The 17,563-nt window shown below is 46.4% G+C and overlaps 1 protein-coding gene across 4 annotated transcripts in view; it reads left to right on the top strand.

Moving 5' to 3' along the window:
- USP7 (ubiquitin specific peptidase 7) overlaps positions 1–17,563 on the top strand; it is a 2,259,762-nt gene that overhangs the window by 1,999,512 nt on the left and 242,687 nt on the right. For all 4 annotated transcript variants that reach the window (XM_069647850.1, XM_069647849.1, XM_069647847.1 and 1 more), the window contains exon 27: positions 15,231–15,330. In XM_069647850.1, coding sequence (XP_069503951.1) covers positions 15,231–15,330 — 100 coding nt within the window. The remainder of the gene's footprint in view (positions 1–15,230; positions 15,331–17,563) is intronic.

Raw genomic sequence — 17,563 nt, 5'->3', positions numbered from 1 at the left:
GCGAGCTGAGAACTCTTGCTACTACAGTTCCTGCTTCCTGGAGGAGGCGGGACGTTGGAGCCTCACGTGACCAATCACGTGATAATCATCGGGCTTTTTATTCAGACCTAAACCGCCCGAGCGGCGTGTACTGCTCCTGAGAAAAAGACTGCATTTTACTTAAAAATGCTTGCATGATTCAACGTTGGGTCTGTAGCACTGCGAGCTGAGAACTCTTGATACCACAGTTCCTGCTTCCTGGAGGAGGCGGGACGTTGCAGCCTCACATGACCAATCACGTGATAATCATCGGGCTTTTTATTCAGACCTAAACCACCCTTGCGGCGTAAAGCCCGGTGGAGACAAGCCCGCTGGCTGTTGTGCGGCTGTTTGGCGCTGGGGCGCCCAAATTGATGCGCAGAGTATACACTGTTCACCTTGTTGGCCCGGAGAGGTGGAGACCTAACGCTTGACCACATCAGCGGGACCCCTGTTATACACCAGCTCTAATGAAATGGCAACATACTCATAGGAACCCACGTGGAGATAAGGGAGCACCGACGATTGCTTTGTGGTTGGAGGCTTTATTTTTATTTTCAGACTAACCAATACTTCCTCGAAAGACTCACCTGCTCCAATTCGCGTAAGTCTCTCAGCTGATCACCCATCAGCAGACAGCAGTTGAAGTGAGCGTTCCAGTTTTCATTGGTTGCCATCTCCCCACGTGAGCAGGTTCACGTGACTACCCGGAGACAAGTCTCCCGAACATCGGCACAAAACCACAGCAGTGAAATCCCTGCGGAAGCCGGACGAAAAGCTAGGTAAGATACCAAGTTTATCTAATTCTGGTGTAAGTATAGTGTCTGACTAAGCTTAATTTCAACTTGACCAAGATGGATAATGTAAAACCTCGTACTAGACTCCAAGAGGAATTGGAAGAAACATTAGCGATGAATGAAAAAGACAGAGCCCAAAAAAGTACTAAACCTCAAATAAATAACAAGCATATAGTGGAAAAATTAAGACCAACTAAAACTAATGCAAATATCGCACTGAAACACGACCAAAAAAATATCATTAGCGAGGTAACACAAAAAAACTCGCTTAATAGAGATGAGATTGTGAACTCCGAAGCACATGGTCCAATCAGGACCTCTACAGATCTGGTTTACCCTTTATCAGTTGAAATTATAAATCGACAGACCCCATCAGATGCATTTATAGCTCAGGTCAAAGAGACACCAAAACAAGGAGAAGCGTAGTCCAAATCCTTACAGAAAACAAGAGCAAATGATTCATGCATTACCCCATCCTTAAAAGAGAGAGCATCGATTGCAAAACAACAGTGGCAGACAACATATCGTCCCACACATTCCCTATGTGATAAGAATCCACAGGCTCTCCCTCTCAGGATTGCTCGATTGTCACTGGATATAACAGAAATAGATGCTTTAATGGACTGCCAAGAAAAAAGACAAGAGGTATTAAACGGGAAAGGTTTAACTAACCAAATAAATAACTACAAAGACAGTAAAGCACCAGCATCAGTAAAACCATGTGAGAGCAAAGCAAATAGTTGCGTGAAAAACCTTAAATCTGAGATTGAGGAATCTATATCGACAAGCATGCACTTAGACCGCTCAAAAGAATTGGTGGTCTCCAATGAGAATACCGACCACAATGTTAGACTTGCAAAATACTCTAATTGCAGTCCTATCAAATGCAATGATCCCATTCTTGAAAATACAGGAGGCAATGGTCGATGCTACAAAAGACCAAGCAACGCTACTAGCGATGATCATGACTAAACAATCCCTCTTTGAATCCCTAACAATTAGCTTACAAGAAAGAATGAAATATGAGGCAGAAACATCTAGGACCTGGCAAGCACGTTTAGTGGACATGGCAAGAGCGGAACGCATCGAAAAGCAGACCCTAATGGAAACGGTCTCAAATATAACAAAGAAATGAATAGATGAAAAGGCGAAAAAACAGTCACAAATAACACATCTGCCCAAAGTACTAACACAAGAAACACAAACTGAAGGAAAAAGACTGCCCAAATAAAAATCACATCGATCAGACAACACAGTATGAGATTCAACCATTAATGATGGAATCAAATTCCCAGTTAAATCCAATCATAATTGATAATAACGAACCTCCAATGTGCACACCTTTTGACATATTCGACCTTACAAAACGCAAACCAATAGGACAAGACAACTTGATTAGACAAAATCACAAAAAATTGACAACCAAATCACAAACGGGATCCCGTGCATTTTTGAGAAACATGCAAAGGGTACAAAAAGCACCAAATGACAAATTATCACAATCCAAGCAAAACAGAGCAATGAAACATATAGAGCTTGCAGCTTCAAATTTGGCACTGGCTAAAACAAGCAGTTCCAAACCAGTTATCCAACTAGACAAACAAAAATCAAAGGAACCATTGGATGATCAGCTAAGTGAAATAAACCTTCACAACAATAAGCAGACATCAAGCCAGGGCACCGATATAAACAGACGACAAAAATTTGAAATCAAATACAGTATCGGCAAAAGAGCCATCAATAATCGGGGATTCAACAGAAGATAGTTCATCTGTCACCAATGATCAAAATGAAGAGTTGATTGTTATCGATGAATATAATGATTCAACATTGTCTTCGACGACATACTCCCAGGAATTGACAGATCAAGGTGGAAATGAATCCCTTAATTATTCAGCGGTTTCAAGTGATGAAACGTCATCTACAGAAACGCAACAGAAGCAAAAAAATGATCAGCAGAGTACCACCCGAGATTCTATTATTATGAGACCGAAGTTTCAGAACCCTTTGTGTACCAAGTACACCTACAGAGTGGCTTTGTCTCAACTATCGCCACATCCAGAAGACTTGATGACATTAAACAGATCTAACATTCTTCGACTGTTGAAAGCAATTCCGCAACTCGGAGATATTAAAACGAATGACATCGAAGTAATTATCTTTCCGAATAAGAAATTTATGGAGGAAGCCCACATTGACTTCTATTCAGAAGAAACCATGCACCGTGTCTTAGCATCAAACAAGCTACTCAAAAATCTTGGATTCAATGTAGAAGAAATATACGTATCCAGATCGATGGCTAGTAAAAAATCTACGAATATTACACTTATTGATCAAAGGCTGAAAAATGACAAAAAGAACAAGCCAATCCAAGGGAACACCAAAACAAACAACTCGAGTACTCCAACACGTGCAAATAGAGTGGATGAAGTCAATAACTCCAGACAACCAAGGAAAACATATTTATAACAATCAAAGGACAAAGTAAGTGACACACAGAAAATATCCCTAATGTCATGGAATACAAGGGGATATAAACATCTCTTGAAAAATCAATCCATGTTAGCAAAAGCGGAAATAATCTGTTCACAGGAGACCTGGCTAACTGAGGAGATCCTGTGCAAGGGATATATAACCTGGTTGAATCCCGCAATACCGTCAAACGGGCAGAGCGGCTTCAGGAATGTTAATTCTTATGCAAATCAATGTGACATGGTCTATAACTGCAAGAAGTAACATTAATCCCTGGTGTCAATATATTACCATTAGCATGCCAGCATATAATCTAGAACAAAATAGAAAGCTAACGACATGCAAAATGGAACACAGAAGTATTTCAATTTTTAACATCTATTGGAATCCTATTGCAATCAACGACAACATTTTTATCGATGCCGTATTTGAAGAAATCGATTCCATCATACAAGCTAATAACCGAAATGAATTTATTATAGCTGGCGACTTCAACATGCATCTCTTTGACAAAGAGGGTAATAAATACTTGTCACACGAAATGTCATCCCGGACAAGGAAATGGATGAAAGAGTTAAGAATTCGCAATATTTCCTTAACTAAACAATCAACTAATGCAAATGGGACACTTTGTCCGACTTGGACAGGAAAAACCTCCACTTCAGTAATTGATTATATATTTGCTTCTGACACCTTACAGCATTCTGTTACTGGAACTAATAACTTCCCTAATGAAGAAAGTGACCATCATCAAATTTCAATTTCATAGCTTGTATACAAAACTAGAAATGAGCACATAAATTTACCTGAATTAGAATTATCCAATGGGCTGAATAAACTAAGAATAAGAAATCATCAAGCCAGCGAAATACTTTCAACTTTTCAACTGGCCCCCCAGAAAGAACACAAAAAACTCAACTATCAATGGATTTTAGAAAAATATACATGTCCACAAACAAAAACGAAGAGTGCTCCCAAAACCTCACATTGCCATCAATATAATCAAAGAATCAAACAAGAAAAGCAAGAACATCAAAAGAGAATAAGGCATTTGAAATTAAAGAACGACCTAGACCTTAAAAAACAGATACACAAGGAAAAACAAAGATATTCTAATTTTTTAAAAAGTAACAAGGCAATGATGAAACAACACGATGCAGAAACATTTTTGAAAGCCCTAAAAAATAAAAACACAAGAAACTTGTGGTCAATGATGACTGATAAATCCAAACAACAAACTTTAATACAAGAAGTTGAGTCCCATGTTTGGATAAACCATTACCAAGAAGTTTACAACAGCAAAACATCCATTTTGACAACGACCGGAGTAAACGAAGTGTGTACCTGGAAATTTGATTGGAACATTGAGGATATAACAAACAAGATTAAAGCCTTGAATTCATCACAAGCCCCTGACCCGGACGGGCTTTCAAATGCAGTCCTCAAAGCGACACCAGAAATATGGGCCACATTTTTCTTTCATTTACTCGAACGTATAGCAAAAAGAAAAGAAATTCCCCACACTTGGACAGTCGCAATTCTGATCCCAATTTACAAATCAGGAGACCGAAAGACGCCAGGCAATTATAGGCCCACAGCCTTGCTAGACCCATTGGGAAAATTATTTGCAAGCTACCTTCAAAAACAACTGAACATCTGGGCAGCAAAGAACGGAAAACAAGCGAAAAGGCAAACTGGCTTTGTGACAAAAATTGGAACAAATGTAAACCTACTGTTACTGAATATGATAAAAGTAGAAGCAAGCATCAAAAATAACAAGTATATGCTTTATTCATAGACTTGAAAATGGCATTCGATTCAGTAAACGGAGAGAAACTCTGGGGTAAATTAACAGCATGGGGTTGTCCCACTTACATCTTAAACCCAATTATTCAACTATATTCAAATACCTCCATTCGAGTTCGACTCACAAATGCTGGAATGGTCACATAAGCAATTCCCACCAGGAATGGGTTGGAGCAAGGCTGTCCGTTAGCTGCGTGTTTATACAATCTATATACCAACGACTTCGAGAAGCAGGTTGAAAACACGAAAGCAAATCCCCCAAGAATTAACAACGAAACGATTCATGCACTAATCTATGCTGATATTATTATACCGGGTAAAACGATATCCGGAGTACAAGAATCTCTGAACAAAACCAAAGATTACATGTATATAAATGATCTTCAAATCAATACGTGTAAAACAAAGATCATGAAACTCATCTGTCAGAAGCAGAAAAATCAATATCCTATAAAAATCTTGCATGATAAAGAAATTATGATCACAAAGACAATCAAATATCTAGGTGCTCTCATAAATCCTTCTAATAATGAAAAAGAATGGTACGAAAACATTGAAGAAAAGACCAGATCCTTGGCTAGGCAAGGTAGATTATTTCATCAGAAGTATGGTACATACTCGGTGAAGGCCACAATGCTATTATACAGGCAAAAGGAGTTCCAATCATGACCTATGGCAGTGAATCCTTAATGGGAAGGTTATTAACTGGTCTGTCCTAGAAGGTCTATATTGGCGACAAACGTTAGCACTCCCCAAATCGTTTCCTATTGCTAGGATCCGTCTTGAATTGGGCTTACAATCGATAGAATCTATAGTCACATGGAAACAGATGGACCTTTATAGAAGTCATTTCGGATGATCAGATACCATCACTGGAAATATTAAAAAGAAAAGAACAAGCATTTCAAACGACAGCTCTTTTGAAATGGATTACAACAATAAAGAGAAAAATGCAAGCTGAAGAAATTACCGAAGAACTGTTGGTAAAGAGACCCCAGCGTGCGAAAAGAAAATTAAAAACGAATGACTGGATAAAAACAATAAACAAAATAAAAAAACTACAAACGGTTCCTTAAATGTGACACAGAAGTAAGAGCCTTAAACGAACTACCAGAATATTTAATGCAATTCCCTGATAGGATGATTTGTGACTTATTTTTAAGATTTCGCCTGAATATACTCCCAACTAGGGACTACTTAGCTACATTTGATAAAACTGGTTCTACTTCCGCGGACTGCAGATTTTGTAAAGAACTCCAAACACCAGAAACACTATTCCATTTAATCATGGTGTGCCCGATGTTGAAAGAAAAAAGAGAACTAGTCAGAACCTTTTTTGGTATTTCCAATAAAGAGATGACGACAGAAGAAAGATGGGCGAATCTGCTAAGAGGAAATGATCAGTGGCTAATAATTAAATTCTGGACTGAGATCATGAGTCGAAATGAATGGAGCAAATTAATTTTTTTTTCTTTTTTTAACTATAGAATTGAAAAAGAATGTAATGTGTAAAGTTTGTAAAATCAAACCAAACATTTAATAAAAAAAATACAATAAATAATGGTTCTGCTGGTGTTAGTTTTTTGTCCCATCTGATATATTTGTGTGTGTCGTCCCATATTTGCGTGATGTGTGATAGCATAGGTGAGGTGGCCGATCTATTCTTTTCCTGGTAGAGGTATGTCATAATGGGTCTTTCGAGTGCATCGGTTTCAGATAGTCTATTATGTGGTAGTGAGATATCTCCATGGAGTTGAACGTTTACAACTGCCATCTGGCTGGCCCAATAGTATGGCTCTAAGTGGGGTAGCCCGATCCCACCCTCCCATATGGATCTTTGGAGGGTTGCGAGTGCCAGACATTGGTGGCCCCCATCCCACAGTAGTTTCCTAAGTGTTTGGTCAGTTTTTTTAAACTCACTTGGTGAAATGTATAGAGGGGCATTTTGTAATATGTATAGGAAGCGGGGCAAGGCTATCGTCTTAAAGTGCTGCTCTGTCTGGTAGTGTTAGTGGCAGGGATGTGCAGTGTCGTACATCCTCCGCCAGTCTCTTCGTTAAAGGATGTAGGTTTTTGGATTAATAGTCATTGAGGTTTTTCGTGACTTGTATACCCAGGTATCTGAAGTGTTCCTTTTCCACTCGATGGGGGCAGTCAGTTGGTACTATGCCTACCCTTCTCCCAGCGAAAACAGTGTGGATTTAGACCAATTGACACGCAGACCGCTAAAGGTACTGTACCTTTCTAACAGGCGCGTGCTGCAGGATCTAATTGGGTCTTTCAAGTATATCAATAGGTCGTCCACATACAAGGACACCTTGTCCTCTCACCCGTCCACCCAACAGAACCTTCCCATGTCATTGTGGATCTTTACAATTCCGCTAGCGGTTCTGTTGCCAGCGCAAAGATCAAGGCCGACAGAGGGCAGCCCTGTCTTGTCCCTTTCCCTAGTTCAAAGGAGGCTGATACACATCCGTTTACTCTCGTCCCTGCCTCTGGGGCGTTGTAAAGGAGTCTGGTCGAATTCGCTGTACAGAGCTACAGTGGGCCGGATAGCCAGGAAGGTCGGACCCTGCTTGGGTTTTATGGAGCGTCCCTTTTATTCGTTGTTTCGCTCTGCTGCTGGTTTCTTCCCTGGGTAGTGCAGGACCCTCCAGTCTTCCTACTTCTTGTCAGTCTGACAGTCGCTTCAGGAACCGTGAGCCTGCATGAACTGCCAGGAACGTTCGCCTCAGCTAAAGCTGCTTCTCTGTTTTAAGGTACTGTGCAAATCCAGTTGTCCGTTTCAGTCAGCCGCAGTGAAAGTGTTTGAAATCTTTCCCCAATCCGAGGGCTTGTCCTTCTCTTCTCTTTGAGCTAACTTTTCTACCAACCAACCTCGTCCGGAATCTGTGCCACAAACTTTACTGCGAACTACCCTGAACAGTGTGATCTTGAGCAAAAGACTTTTGACGCATTGACTTTGGCCCTAAGCCTTTTCTACCTGATTCTATCACTGTAGTTCCTCTTTCTCAATTGCCCTGAGTACTTATCTGGTGGTGTGGTTCAATTTCTATTAACTTTGTCTTTCCCTCCCTTTTAAATTGCTGGAGTGCCATTTGGCTCCCACTTCATTTTGTGAGCTTAACTTGTCTGGAACTTATTGGGAGTGGTGTTGTGTATTAAGATTGTGATTTTTAAACTGCTTTATGATAGTGAAATGTTATGTAAATAAATGTATATTCTTTTACTTGGAAAACGTGAGTCAGTGTTTGAGTCATATTAATTGCTGTCTTTTGTGTAACTATTTGATACTGCTCACTTGCTCTTGAGGTAAGTCTGGCTGCTCAGCCATCGCCACCACTTTACTGTGTAGTACATGCTTGTACCAAAGGTGAATTTGTACTGTCACTTGTAGTCTTAATTGTTTGTGGTGTTCCCAAAGGGTACTGCATATAATTCTGCCTAACACTTATCCCATCCATCTTTTGCTCCATGGAGGCGCGGGACTCTGCTAAGGCTGCCATGACGTCCTTTAGGGAAAGTGTAGTCTCTGAGCCGGGGGCGTTGTTGATTGGTTCTGGCTCATCCTGGTTCTGCGTGGTCAATGTGGTATATTGATCCATTTTGGCCTGTATGGCGTACTTTTTCGCCTTGTCTTTGCCCATGGAAGCACCGTGTTCGTATCGGGTATAACCAGTCCCTGATCGAAAGGGCCTCTTCTCTGTTTATTGCATGTTTCCTGTTTGGCAGCGTTAGTTTAGGGGCAGTTTGATCAATCCCTCCTATCCAAGCCCGTCGTGTGCAGGCTCCTTGCCTGCGTATCAATGTGCTGGCTGTGGAGATCGATGGCGTGGTCTTCAGTGTGCCAGTATGCAGTCTGTGGCTCCTCTTTCCTCTATATCTATTTTGCCTGTCTACCAGGTGCAGATCATTCACTTGGGTGTGCAAATGTTTTTGGCGATTCTGTTGCTTATGTAGAGTTTGGTATGGTTTCACAGTGCCTTCGTTTGGGTAATATAGGTCACTGGGCTGCACACCGCCAGTCGGCCGTACAATCCAGTTTGTTTCACCAGGCCTAGCCTTCTGTGTTGTTGTCCTGCACAGCCGGGATTAAGGCATGGGGTTTCAAGTGTCCCTCGCAGACATGTTGCTGGCCATTTCAAAGAAACTTATTAACTTTCAGCACCACTGGTTGATACAGGCCCCCGTGTTTCACAGAGTAAATGCACCAAAGCCCCTTGCCGTGGCGGTATGAGGGGCAGTTACCACTGGTATAAGTGCGCTGGCAGCCACACCAGAGCCACTCTGGTTCAGACACCACCTGCAGCATCACACAGTGCTCAAACCCTCTGCTGCGTATGTTCACCAGTCCCAGGGCCACTTCCCCACCTCTCCGGTGTTCCTTCTCTCCACCCAAGGGTACTACCGGTGCATCACAGTAGCCGACCCAGGCAGGGCGGTAAGAATCATCTAGAGATCAGCGCATCGAGTGGCCAAACGGTGCGCGCCTCTCATGCAGTGCAGCGGTGTTTCCCAGCAAGCAGCCCTCCACCCTGGCAGGCGATCCCAGTGGCTCGGGTGAGAGTATCTTTCCCTGAGTGCAGGCTTCAGAGTTCAACAAGTCACTGGGTAGGACGTCCCCTACACTTTCAGGTCTCTTACCGCAAGGTGGGTTGGTCGTTCCTCAATCTCCTCAGGCGTGTCCGCAGTGGCGTTCGTGGACCTTCTTCCGGGCCGTCCGCTCACATCTGATACCCTCCCAGCTCCACGCAGGTGCGGCTCCTGAACCTCTCAGCGCCCTCTCAGCTGCGTCGAAGCAGTTTCGTGGCAGCACCAGCTTTGCTGTCCTCCGGGGCCGACTCCACTCTCCCTCGCACTAGCATGGTATAGTGCAGATGCCGCTGTGTCTTCTGCCGCACACGGGTTCTCGACTCGTCGGGTCGCGGTCACAGGCCCTCTCCTGTGGCCATTTTGGTTACAGGTCGCCGCAGCTCCGTCTGTTTGTAAACCGCTGGGGTTTGAGCCAACAAGCACCTACAGCGTTTCCCTCGCTCACGCTGGCCAGCCCTTCAGATGTTCCAGTTTCCGTTGTTATGTTTTGGCACGGAATCTGAAAGGAAAACGGGCTGTATTATCAGGATGTATTGTGGCGGACACGGGAGCCGAGGGGACTCATGTCCTCATCGCTTCACTGCTTGCAACCCCCCTCAACCCCTGAACCTTCTCCCACCCCAGTGACCGTGTTGAAGGACCAGATGGTTCTTATTTCGGGTCTTCACCCAAGGGTCTCCGCCCTTGTACCAGCGAAATGGCGAGTGACGAGAGTCTTGGACGAGGCCGGGCCGAGCAACACGTCGCAGACACGTGGCAGGCAGCTCGACAAAATGGCTGCCGCGCCAGACAGAGGCACCTGTCTGACATTCCAGGAATTCGGCAAAGAACGTGTGTCAAGGTGGGACTAGCCTCAACCAGGTACGTGTTCTACAGCGTTCCCCTCTTTTGCGCAGGGCAGCTTTTCTTGGAGTCCATATGAGCAGAGTACGCAGCGGCTCCAGCAGCTCCCCGCTACCCTGTCAGCACCCCCTGCCACCTCCTCGGCCAGTGAAGAGGGTTTCTTCTAGAGGTTCCTCGGCCTCATGAAGTCACCTCGGATGGGGGTTATCCTCAAAGACTCCATCAGGGAAGTCCTTCCCGCAATGCTAGCAGCACCACAAACTACGGCGCCCCAGGCCACGGCGCAGCTGCCTCCTCTGGTTCCCCAGGCAGCTCCGAAACCAGCCTGCACTGCCTCCGGCTGCGGTCCCTGTACCCCAGCCTCCGGCGCTAACTACTCCACCTCCACAGGATCCCCCTGATCCACAGGATACGAATGAGGAGGAGGATCTGGACACGCCATCTTCAGCCAGGGCCTCCCACGAATGTCTTGCGGGGCTGGCGGAGTATCTGTGCCTACCCCAAACCAAGGTCGAGCAACCGGCAGAGGGGGTTCTGGCAGAAGTCCTGACGCGACAGCAATCTGCCAAAACAGGGATTCCACTGCAAACCGATGTAGTCTCCCTGGCCAAGATGGGCTGGCTCAAACCCCACTCTGCACAGCCGGTCAATCAACTCGTGGATGCCAAGTACAGGCAGGTGGAGGGGGATGCACTCTCGCTCGGCCCATCCTCAGCCTCCTCCTCTGTGGCACTGCTAGGCAAGTAGGAGAAAATCTTGGGAGACGTATGGCAAGAAGCTCTATTCGTACGCCTCCTTGCATCTTTGTCAGGCCAATTCTGATGCCATGCTGGCTCCCGCCAACCAAAGATTATGGCGGGAAATTTCAGACTTCCTCCCGGAACTCCCCACTCAGAACCAATCAGGCTTTAAGGCAGGGCTAGCAGAGGCAAAGCTGGTGGTGCATGACCTCATGGAATTCACAGCGGCCCATATTGACAACTCTGGCCGTGCCATCTGTATCGCCACGGACATGAGAAGAACAGCTTGGTTCCAGGCAACTAAATTCTACCCGGACGTCCAGGAACGCATTTTGGATCTATCATTCGAGGGTGGTGGGGGGTTCGCCTTTTCCACTCCCTCATGGACGAAGAGCTGGACAAAAAGAAAAATGGCTCGCAAACGGCCAAGTCTTTATCCATCCTGACAAAGACCACGCCCAAATCGTACACTCAATCTCAGCAGCGCTCCAGCAGGGATCGTACATACAGAGGGTTCCGCAGCTTCCAGGAACAGAGATCCAGGCAGCTGGACTGCTCACCGTCTCGGAACCGGCGCAAGCAAAAAAAGGGGGGGAAGCGGGTAAGGTCTTTTTCTAGTCCCCTCCTCCGCGACAGCCTCTGAGGGAAAGAAGGCATGACACGCCCCTTGGGAACCACGTGTCTCTGGTGGGGGGCAGGCTTGCTCTCCATATACATTTCTGGCGCCAGAATTTCGCGGACCCCTGGATCCTTTCCCTAGTATCCACGGGGTTACCTTCTCCCCTCCACAAGTTGTGACAGCAACTCTTATGGTGGCGATCCGGTCCCTCATGGAGAGCCAGGCAGTGGAGGAAGTCCCAGCCTCCCAGCAAGGCTTTGGCTTTTACTCCAGGATTTTCGCCCTTCAGAAGAACAACCAGGCGGGCATGAGAGTTATGCTGGACCTTTCCACCCTCAACCTCTCCTTACCCCTGCAAAAAATCAAGATGGTTACGCCAGCTTTTATAGCAGAGACATTAAACAAGGGAGACTGGATGTGCTCCCTGGACCTGAAGGACGCGTACCTAGACGTCCCGATTTGGCAACCCCATCGTTCTTTCCTATGGTTCAGGATCATGGGCTACCATTTTCAATACAATGTCCTTCCTTTTGGCCTCAACTCGGGCCCCCAGGGTCTTCACCAGGCTCATAAATGCAGTGGTGGCCCTCCTCAGAATGCAGGCCCTCCACAGAACGCAGGCCCTCCACATCTACCCATACCTCGACGACTGGCTTCTCAGGGCTACATCTCCGGAAGCGGTTCACCACTCTTCCCATGCCCTTATGAACACACTGCACAATCTGGGCTTCTCGCTCAATCTCAAGAAGTTGCAGCTGCAGCCCATGCAGACTGACATCCTGGGCCTTATCTGGGACACATGCTCTGAGAAGGTATTTCCTTCAGAGGACAAAATCTCGGCAATCAAGAGGGCCACCACCCACTTCCTCAGCAGAGACGTGACCTCGGCATGGTGGTAGCAACATCTCCTGGGTCTATTGACAAGCGGTCCTATTAGCCGTCACGCACACAAGACCAAGGATGAGGAGGATTCAGCTGCACGAACCAGGAGCGGGGCTCTCAATCCCAGGTGATCAACGTTCCGCCATCTCTCCACCCGGTCCCAACTTTGTGTTCCAGAGACTGCAACCTACGGATGGGCAAGCCCTTCCGGCCGCCCACTCCGCAGGCCACCGTCACCACGGATTCCTCGCTCGAGGAGCCACCCTGGACGATTTCTCGGTCCACGGCACCTGGACTTCACAGGAGCAGGAATACCACATAAATTGGCAAGAGCTGAACACCCTCTGGCTAGGGCTCATGGCATTCCTACCACTTCTCAGGGGCAAGGTTGTCCTCATCCAGACGGACAACTCGACCAGCATGTACTACATCAACAAGCAGGGAGGCACAAGATCCCCTCCTCTGTGCAGACTGGCAATCAGCATGTGAGAGTTGGCCCTGGAAAAAGACCTCTACCTCACGCCTGAACACCTCCCTGGGGAATCCAACTTGGAAGCAGACAGGCTCAGCAGGCTGGGAGCAGACAAAAACAACCACGTTATTCAGGTAATCTTCAACAGGTGGGGGTAACCCCAGGTCGATCTCTTTGCCACCTGGCGCAACGAGAAGTGACCATAGTTTGCATCCTGGCAGGGACAGGGCCCCGACTACATTGGCGACGCATTTCACCTCCAGTGGACCAGCATGAAGGCCTACACCTTTCCGCCCATGCCGCTGATTCGCAGAGTAATTTGCAAAATCAAGGAGTCTCGCCAACTCCTCATCATTCTAATAGCTCCTTGGTGGCCAGCCAGGCCATGGTTTTCGGAGCTGCTCAGTCTCTCGGAGTTGCCCCCAATTTACACCCGACGGGCCCAGCACCTCTTCTGGCACAGCAGGGAGGCAGAGTCCTCCACCCCGCGGCACAGAAACTAGCCCTCACAGCGTGGTACCTGAACCGGTAACGCTGCGGCACCTCACAGGCCAATCTAGAGATCATACAGGGCGCTAGGAGCAAGGCTATCGGGGCCCAGTACAAAAGCAAATGGACCAGTGTCTGCCACTGGGCAGACTCCAAGGAAATCAATCCCCTGGCGTGCACCTTGGACAACATGCTCTCCTTCTCGGCGTACCTCGGCCACTCCGGCGTGCAGGTGGACACCTGCCGTCCATACCTCGCCGAAATCGGAGCTTACAGGAACTTGAAGGAAGGCATCTTCTCCTCCTCCAATCCTATCGTCAAACATCTGACAGGACTTGCAAGGCTCTACCCGCCCGTCAATTGGCCGCACCCTGCGTTTGACCTTAACATAGTCTTGGGCGCCATGGCACCCAAACTGTTGGAGCCAATGGCATCCAGGGACATCAAGCTGGTCACCATCAAGATGGCCTTACTAGTCTGCCTCACCTCGTAGAGTCAGCAAAATCTAGGCGCTGGTCACCTCAAACCCATACACTACCTTTCACAAGGGGGCACACCCAGCATTTCTGCCCAATGTGCTGTCTGCTTTCCACTAGAACGAGGAACTAGTCCTTCCTACGTTTTTTCCCGATCCCAAGGACGAAGCACAGAGTGCTGCAATGCCTGGATGTCGGGCGTGCCCTGAAATTCTACTTGGACAGGACCAAGGGCTTCCGCAAATTGGACGCCCTGTTGGTCAATTTCAGAGGGTCAAGACCAGGCTATCAGGCCTCCAAGGCTTCCATATCCCGCTGGATCATCTCTGCCATCAAAGAAGTGTATGAGGGCCAGCACAAGCCGCTCCCGGCCAACATGCATGCCCACTCAGTCAGGGCCAAGGCAACGGCCATCGCATTCCATCGCATATCACCCCTCTATATGGTTTGGGTATGTAAATTGGGAGTGAAGTTTTGTAGTACATAACCTCTAGAGAGCCACAGGTTCCAGACCCCTGATGATTATGTGAGTGGAAAGAATCTATTAGAAGAATAAATTACTTGCCTCTCAATAGTATTCTTTATGATGCTAGCGAGTGCTGTTGAAAAATGGCAGCGCTGAGGTCATGGGATGTGGCGGCTCTATATACACTCACCCTGGTGTCCTCTGGCGTGGGGTGCACCACTGTGCCGGGAGGAGCTGCTGCTGTGCCTGATGTTGGCAGAAAAATTCCTAAGGCAGCTGGCACTGGAGATAAAATAGCAGAAGAGGAATCGTGGACCTTCCTCCCCAAGATTTCTCATCTATCAAAAAGAACATTACATGAGGTCAGTAAATTGCTTTTTAAGTTAAATAAAAAATATTATACATGAAGGGAGCAATATTTGTCATTTGCCAGAACCAATGTTAGACTTTTGAACTGGTACGCAACCTGTTAAAAATGTCTGTTCTGATAAATGTTAAATCTGTTTCACATTCATTAATACACCAATTACTAACTGATTATTTTGTCCTTTCTAAAGGCTTTTAGAAATTGTGAGTTACAAAATTATTGGTGTCCATCAGGAAGAAGAGCTTTTAGAATGTTTATCGCCTGCAACAAGTAGAACGTTTCGAATAGAGGTAATGTATTTTGTGATTCTGTGCAGTGTAATCTGGATTTTTGTGAGGCACTTCATTATGACCTATATGGTGTTTTAGCTTTTTGGTCAAAATAATGCTACTGCGGGGGTGGCCTAGAGTGGGAGGTCAGGTTGTTCTGGCCATAGATCTGCATGATGCTGTTGGTTCTGATATGTCCCCAGAGCTGAAATTCTTTCCTGCACCAGTACGTGGTAGGCTTCAAAGTTCTTTTCATAAGACCATAGCAAAAGTGGTGAAGAGACTGGGGTTGTCCACCTCCCACTAGGCCAAAGGACCACTACAACCATAGTTCTGTCGTCTGGCTCACCCTCCTTCCTAACTGGTTGGGCTGGAAAAGCTGACTGCAAACGATAGCTGTCACTTTGAGTTTTGGAAGGGGTAGGGCCTGCATCACGCATGCGTCCCTCATGCTGATCCCACACCTTACCCCTACGTTGCCAACGTTCCACACCAAGTACCTGTATTTCCGCCTACTGGGTGGTTCGGAATTTTTGCTGTGCTGTCTCTCCCTTTTGGGGGCGTTTTTTTTTTTTTTTTTTCTGCCGTCATCCCTTTTTTCTTAGTGATTTTGTTTTTTTCATTTTTTTCAGTTGGTGGTGCCTCCCTCTACGCATGCCATATGTGACAGGTTTCAAGCAGTGCATCTGTTGCCGGAAGCATTTTTCTGCGGCCGATCCTCATCATGCCTGCGTCCGCTGTTTGGGTATACATCACCCAGTGAATACCTTTTGTCTTTTGCTGTGGGATTCACCAAGAACTCTGCAGACTCGTCTTCTCTACATGTCACAGCTGGGACCGGTTCCGAAGACTTAGTTTGGAACAGGAGGGAGGCTGACATCGATAAGAGGGTGACTGTACCTTCAGTTGAGGTACTTGTTTCGGCACCAGCGGTCAGTACCCAAGGGGAAGACTGCCTCCTCAGTTTTGGAGTCTTCACAGGACCGTTCAGGGGTAAACGCCCGGCCTTTTCACGTGACAGTACCTCTGGGTGGGAAAACAGTAGTGGGAAAGTGTTACTGCCTCCAGGTGTGAAAGGGTCTCAGAAGACCTACCCGGTACCAGAAGCACTATACACCAGACAAAATGACGGTACCGTGAAAAACCCTATATTGCCTCAGTAAGCCGAACCGGCAAGGGTACATGCAAAGAGGCCTGCCCCTCCGCAGTTGATTTTGGTCAACTCCGATTCTCCTGTACCGGGCAAAGGCACGACTATTTCCAGCATATAAAACTTATGGTAGTTCAGTACTGAAAGAAAGGAATTTGCCCTCTACTACCACTGTTGAGCTTTCAAGCTCCTCAGTACTGAGGAAATCACATAAGTCCTCTCACAAGAGGCATTAGCACATTCATTCAATATCTAGTCCAATACCAAATTCTCCCCAGAAAAGCACAAACTGAAGAAATCTCCCGTGCCTTCTGTCTCGGGCTTGGTACCGGAACGTCAGAAAGATAATTCTACGCTGATTTCTGACTCGTGAGACTTTGATGTTTCAAATTTGTTTACGGTTCCAATTATTCAGCACTCCTGCTTGAGCCCAATCTCCTCACATTTTGTCTCCATTTTCTCCTCAGTCTGAGGACATTTTTTGTCAACCTACTCTGGTACCAACAGAAGCTGGCCACAGCTGGTTCTAACCAATATCCAGGAGCGTAGACTTGTGGTTTAGAACATATATAATCCTACCCAGCTGCCTAACAGGGCTACCTCTTCAACTTCTATCAGACTAGAAGACCCTCACCCTAGCGAACGACATCACCAATACTGTGCTGTAAACCATGCTTTCTCCGGCATGGGGCATGCTCATGAATATTCCCCGTCCAGCCGGGAATCCTCTGTAAAAGAAAACCGGTTTCACTTACAAACTGTCTTTCTCCTATAAACCAATCCCTGAACTCTGGGTCATACTGTCCCCAGCCAATGACTGCCCTCTCCCTAAGCCTCTCCTCTGGCAGCTGTCTTCAGATTTTTACTGCACGTTCAAGGGTTGTGAGTCCTTGTGGTTTGCTCGGAGAGCTTTTCTACGTTTTTGCGCTTTTTCAATAGTTTCCATTTATGTCAAATAGAGCCTGTGTGCTCATTGGTTCCTTTGGCCGGCAAGCGTCGATCCGTTTGTCAGTGTCTTCCAACGCCCCTCAAGGGCATGAATCGTTGAGAGTTTAATGGAAGATTCCAGAATGCCATAGGGCCTACACCGCACTCCATGTTGGA

This window comes from Ambystoma mexicanum, chromosome 2q, assembly GCF_040938575.1.
Source record: "Ambystoma mexicanum isolate Mex_15411 chromosome 2q, UKY_AmexF1_1, whole genome shotgun sequence".
Classification (NCBI taxonomy): Eukaryota; Metazoa; Chordata; class Amphibia; order Caudata; family Ambystomatidae; genus Ambystoma; species Ambystoma mexicanum.
This window is presented reverse-complemented; position numbering and strand designations above follow the sequence as displayed.